The sequence below is a fragment of the Salvelinus alpinus genome, chromosome 12 (genome assembly GCF_045679555.1).
Source record: "Salvelinus alpinus chromosome 12, SLU_Salpinus.1, whole genome shotgun sequence".
In the NCBI taxonomy this organism is placed as follows: domain Eukaryota; kingdom Metazoa; phylum Chordata; class Actinopteri; order Salmoniformes; family Salmonidae; genus Salvelinus; species Salvelinus alpinus.
The window spans coordinates 40,829,683-40,835,682 of record NC_092097.1 but is presented as its reverse complement, the minus strand read 5'-3'; the positions used below and the strand labels follow the sequence as shown (position 1 = coordinate 40,835,682).

Here is a 6,000-nt window from a genome sequence, read left to right as displayed (position 1 = left end):
ACATTGTTTTCTTATGGGAATCTGTATGTAACTATTCCTAAACCATGTGAAGGGATGGCGTTATTAATGGGGAACCAGTTAGTTATCTCATACAATGTCTGTACGCCAGTCACTCCCTACTTTTCTCATTGGGGGAAAGAGTATGGCTGTGTTTGGAACCATTGTATGTCCCCTCTGAGGTTGCCCTTATCTTGACCTAGTATTTGACCTAAGAGGTTCACTGTCTTCAGTGAGTTTGTCCAGGTTTTGGAGTATCTAGGCGTGACAATTGATATATGCCATTGGATGAGGTAATGTTTTGGTAGACAGTGAAGTACCAAGAATGAGATTGAAACCTTGTTTTGGGAGACCAAACTGAAAGATGATTTATAGCTGATGCTGTCTAGCTATGGGATACTCCTCTTTCGAGTAAATGATTCTTTGTAAGTTGAGAGGGGTGTATCTTGGCTATTAATGAAACTAAGAATTGTTTTGTAAGGACTCTCAGAGAATTCATTTATAGACACTGAATTGATCTGAGAGTCAAAAAAGGGCTTTGTCGAAGCTTATATATATATATATTAAAGATGGATTTTATAATATAACTGACTTGTGTGTGTGGTTGGCTATCTCTCTTCATTGAGTAATACAGGAAATTACCACATCAACCTACCTTGTAAACTTTCATTCATTGGCTAGGTTGTAGCAACCTCATGATGGGTATAGGGAAAATTCGATGTTACATTGAGCTGAGTGAATGGAATATGAATGAGAGTAATCCAATATGCTGTAATAGAAATAAGGCCATGCTCATTAAAACAAATAATCGTCCTCCCTCAATTTAAAATGGCACAGACCGCCACTGTGTTCAACATACTCCAGAAGTATATGTTGAGATGTCAACAAATCGCTGATCAACATTAAGTCCTGTGGATTGCACATCCTGCATTAAGCATTCCGGAATGGATGCAAAGCCGCTGACTGGGATATAGAGCACAAGTCTTTACTGGCTTTTTCACAATTGCCCTGCACATAACGAAGACTTTGTAAGTGCCACAGATTGTAGCACTAGCATGTACTTCTGCATGTACCGATGGATAGAAAATGGAAATGTGTCGGACCACTGCTCTGGCCGCACGTAAAACAGTACGTGGAGATGGTGAGAAGAGGAGAACAAACCAGAGAGAAGAAAGAGAGAGAGATTAACTCATGGACAGTCAGAAATGTGGAGAAAAAAAGAAAAGTTTACAAACAACTTGTTCAGGGTTATGTTCAGGTGTGTGTGTGTTAGAGAGTATTTAACTCCTGGACTTTCAGACACACAAATAATGCACTTGTTATGTATTATTTTTTAAACTTATTTTTCTCTGTTGTATCCGTTAAGGTATTGCTATACAAAATGTATTCATCAATGTTTATTATTTTAAACCAAACTATATTGTCTGTGTCATAAGTTATAAATAAGCTTTGTATTATTTGACACTCATTTGTTAGTGTCAATACCACATTTTTTATTTTTATATAGAGATGCCACCAATTATTGGTCATGGAAATTTGGTTAAAAGTCATGGAAAATCCCTAAAATGTCATCTGTCAGAATGTGTATGAACCACACTTGAGCTCTGACGTCCTGTATAGCATGTTACTGTACAGCCAATGCGTTGCAATTTAGGCACTTATCAGTGTCCCAATCTGTCATTTTTAACCCACATACCGGTACGCTATGGCCTCGATTCAATTAGATCGAGGCTTCCAGGCGGTGACCTGCGTTTTGGCGGTGTTGGGAGGTGTAACTGCAATATGAGCTGACAAATCGCTGAGCGGCTACTGTTGTGTGTCACCAACATCTCCCTTCCTTATTATCAACAACACGTTAGAAGTTGAAAAACGGCAATAAAGTGTAGGCTCTATTGATGTTAGAAATAACGACAGGCATGTTTTCATGTTCATTTGGGATTAGGGGATTTATAGTCTATCAGTCTAATTGAAGTGTAGACAATAGAACATCACACATTCAAGTGTTTAAATTTGTAACGTGGCTGTATGGGAATTGTCGGATATAAAGTAGGGTGTGGTTTCGTTGCATCCAATGGCAGTGTCTGCAAAAAGGCAACACAAGCAGCGCTTGTGGATTTCACAGCTCTTAATGCAGTTCCAACTCGACACCGCCAAAACAACTGCTATGCGGATGTCGGCAAATGTCATTCTTACAAGTGAAGCGTTTACTACAAAAAAAGTCAACAATGTGGTTGTTCTCCTCTGTGACTTCGCTGGTGCCGTTTTAGATGACTTGCTGTTCTGAAGCATTTCACACACATAGGGCACTTATATGGTCTCTCCCCTGTATGAATCCTCAAATGTGCTGCTTGGGATCCACTGTGAGTGAAGCATTTACCACATTCTTTGCACTGATACGGTTTCTCTCCAGTGTGCGTCCTCATATGTATGGTCAGGATTTTCTTTTGACTGAAGCATTTGCCACATTCTTTGCATTGATATGGTTTCTCCCCTGAGTGAGTCAGCCTGTGACTGGTAAGGGTTCTCTTCTCTCTGAAACTCTTGCCACATACATTGCAACAATATGGTTTCTCCCCAGTGTGAATTCTCTGATGAGTTTTTAAAATGCTAATTTTCAGAAAGCATTTCCTGCAGACAGGACACCTGTGTGGTCTCTCCCCTGAGTGAGCCGCCCTCAATGGAACTTTCAACTCACTGGCTTCCCTGGTCTTAATAGAGCTTTGTACTTTCTTTGTCCATGTTGTCTTTGATTTGAGTGGCTGTAACCCTGACATTAGCCCTATACTTTCACTGTTCCCAATATGAGCTGCAGAACAGTCAGAATTTACTGGAGAAAAGGGATTTAATTCATTGTTTGGTTCATATACCCCATAGCCCTCCCCATCAAGTTCTGTTTTGATATCTTCAGTTGTTTTGGTGGGAAGAGAGTCCCCCTCTCTGTTCTCCATAGTCTGGGTTTGGGGAAGATATACGGGCTGAGGAGGGTCCTGATCATAGTCACTTTTCACACAGGGAAGAGAGAATATGAACTCTTTGATATCAGACTCCAGCCCCTGAAGCTGCTCTTCCTCCTGACTGGTCCCAAACTCCTCCTGTTCCTCTTTAATCGGAGTGGGCTCTGCGTCCTCCTGGACCAGACTGGGGCTCCACTCCTGCTCACAGTGCTGCTGCTCAGTGGGAACCTCCTCTTCAGGGACAGGGAGAATGAGCTGCTGGGTGTCTGAGATGATTGGATAACTAATTAGTCATCAATAGAGAGCAATAGTAATGGCATCTTTTTCAAGGCACTAACTCCGCCATGGTTCGTTGGATAAAACCTATGGGGAAATGAATGGAGTTTTTGTAGGGGCTTTGGGTAAATGCAGAAAAGATGGTCAGAGGTCAACACAGGCTTAGGAGATCTTATGTTTAGTTCTATGAGATAATCTAAATCAGCTAACGTCACTTTTTGTGAATTTTGAAGCATTTATGTAATAAAACCCCCCAAAGAGTTCATAATTCCTAAAGGTCATGTTAACTGACTGATATTATCTCAAATAACAAAACATAAGATCTCCTAAGCCTGTGTTAAAATAACCTCTGACCCTATTTTCAGCGTTTATCCCAAAAGCCTATTATTTCCCCGTAGGAATGGCTCAACGAACGGGACCGGTTTTTAGGACTACAAGCTGGTGAACGCTGTAGTTCTATGTGCCAAGTTCAAATTAACATTAATTTAGAAAAATATCTACAAATCGGTTGATTGCCAGGCCTGGCTGGTTCAATCACATTAATTGATCTAGCAGCGGTCATTACTACCAGAGCCATCTATTAATTACATATGGGTCTGCTCACCTGGTCTCTGTATGTCAGGTTTGCAAACCAAATCCAGCAGCCTCCGTAGACGTTCGATCTCCTCATTTGAACGGGAGATTTCTTCCTGGTACTCTCCTATGGTATTTTCCACCGCCCCAAATATCTCAACAGCCACCGCTGTTAACCGCTCGTTTAGATAAACCTGCAACAGCCGCATTTTAGACATTTTGAGGGAATGTGACGAACAGAATAAGTTAACACGTTTATGCTATGTGCTGCTAACGCGGTGTCTATGGTACCTAGCAAGCGACCATCCTTTCGAGACCGCAAAAGATAGGCTATTTTCCCCTTTTGTGTCAACAACGCGAACGTTTCCTCTTTACGTATCGGTAAACGAGGGAGATGTCGCCGCCTGCTGTACTGGAGATGTAGCGCATTTGAATTGAACGATCTCCACCTGGCACCAACACGTGAGTCCCAAAAAATATGCAAACAAATTACACCAAAAGTTTTGCTGTAATGGGAAATATCCTACATCTCAATATAATGTGTCTAAAGGTAAAGTTTGAGAAACTCAATTATAATACATAAAGGTTGAGAAACGACATTTTTTTAAATATCATTTGAGCCCTGTCCTATCTAATAAAAGTTGAATTCACATTCACAAGTAGCATAACAATAGAAATCTATTATTTCTATGAGCATAACTCCAGGACTCTATAAAATGGTTTAGGCACTCAAACTAGGCTGTAGATATACCATACACGCTCCGAACAATATCTACCCAGTGGTCACAGCTTGGGGAAGCATTTTGAAGACAATTTTGAGTTGTGAATGCAATGATATTGTTTGGAAAATGTATAATAAAAAATAACAGGTTGTAGATTAACCATACCGCTCTCACAGATTTTTAAAACCCTTTCCTACAGTCAAATGACCAAATCAACCTCTAGTGGCCTCATTGGTGGAATGTTATTCATATTTTAATAATTTAATAATTAATAGACATTATTTTTTTTAAACAGCTGAAAATCCAGTGTTTCTATGTCAAACGGTTTTGTTATATTTCAGGCTTCTGTGATGTACACTACCATTCAAAAGTTTGGGGTCACTTACAAATGTCCTTGTTTTCCATGAAAACATACATGAAATGAGTTGCAAAATGAATAGGAAATATAGTCAACACATTGACAAGGTTATAAATAATGATTTTTAATTGAAATACTAATTGTGTCCTTCAAACTTTGCTTTTGTCAAAGAATCCTCCATTTGCAGCAATTACAGCCTTGCAGACCTTTGGCATTCTAGTTGTCAATTTGTTGAGGTGATCTGAAGAGATTTCACCCCATGCTTCCTGAAGCACCTCCCACAAGTTGGATTGGCTTGATGGGCACTTCTTACTTACCATACGGTCAAGCTGCTCCCACAACAGCTCAATAAGGTTGAGATCCGGTGACTGTGCTGGCTACTCCATTTTAGACAGAATACTAGCTGACTGCTTCTTCCCTAAATAGTTCTTGCATAGTTTGGAGCTGTGCTTTGGGTCATTGTCCTGTTGTAGGAGGAAATTGGCTCCAATTAAGCTCCATCCACAGGGTATGGCATGGCGTTGCAAAATGGAATGATAGCCTTCCTTCTTCAAGATCCCTTTTACCCTGTACAAATCTACCACTTTACCACCACCAAAGCACCCCCAGACCATCACATTGCCTCCACCATGTTTGACAGATGGCGTCAAGCACTCTTCCAGCATATTTTCATTTTTTTCTGCGTCTCACGAATGTTCTTTGTGATCTGAACACCTCAAACTTAGATTCGTCTGTCCATAACACTTTTTTCCAATCTTCCTCTGTCCAGTGTCTGTGTTCTTTTGCCCATCTTAATGTTTTCTTTTTATTGGCCAGTCTGAGATATGGCTTTTTCTTTGCAACTCTGCCTAGAAGGCCAGCATCACCTCTTCACTGTTGACGTTGAGACTGGTGTTTTGCGGGTATAATTTAATGAAGCGGCCAGTTGAGGACTTGTGAAGTGTCTGTTTCTCAAACTAGACACTCTAATGTACTTGTCCTCTTGCTCAGTTGTGCACCAGGGCCCCCCACTCTTTATATTCTGGTTAGGGCCAGTTTGCGCTGAGTAGTACACAGCGTTGTACGAGAACTTCAGTTTCTTGGCAATTTCTCGCATGGAATAGCCTTAATTTCTCAGAAC

At 40.6% G+C, this 6,000-nt stretch overlaps 1 protein-coding gene across 1 annotated transcript; it reads right to left on the bottom strand.

Moving 5' to 3' along the window:
* Window positions 1-1,384: 1,384 nt before the first annotated feature.
* On the bottom strand, window positions 1,385-4,202 carry LOC139536105 (uncharacterized). Its single transcript, XM_071336264.1, has 2 exons — window positions 3,832-4,202; window positions 1,385-3,217 (listed from the first exon to the last, which is right to left on the bottom strand). The coding sequence occupies exons 1-2, from the start codon at window positions 4,016-4,018 to the stop codon at window positions 2,217-2,219; spliced, it is 1,188 nt and encodes a 395-aa protein (XP_071192365.1). The 5' UTR covers window positions 4,019-4,202; the 3' UTR covers window positions 1,385-2,216.
* Between the last annotated feature and the right edge of the window lie 1,798 nt (window positions 4,203-6,000).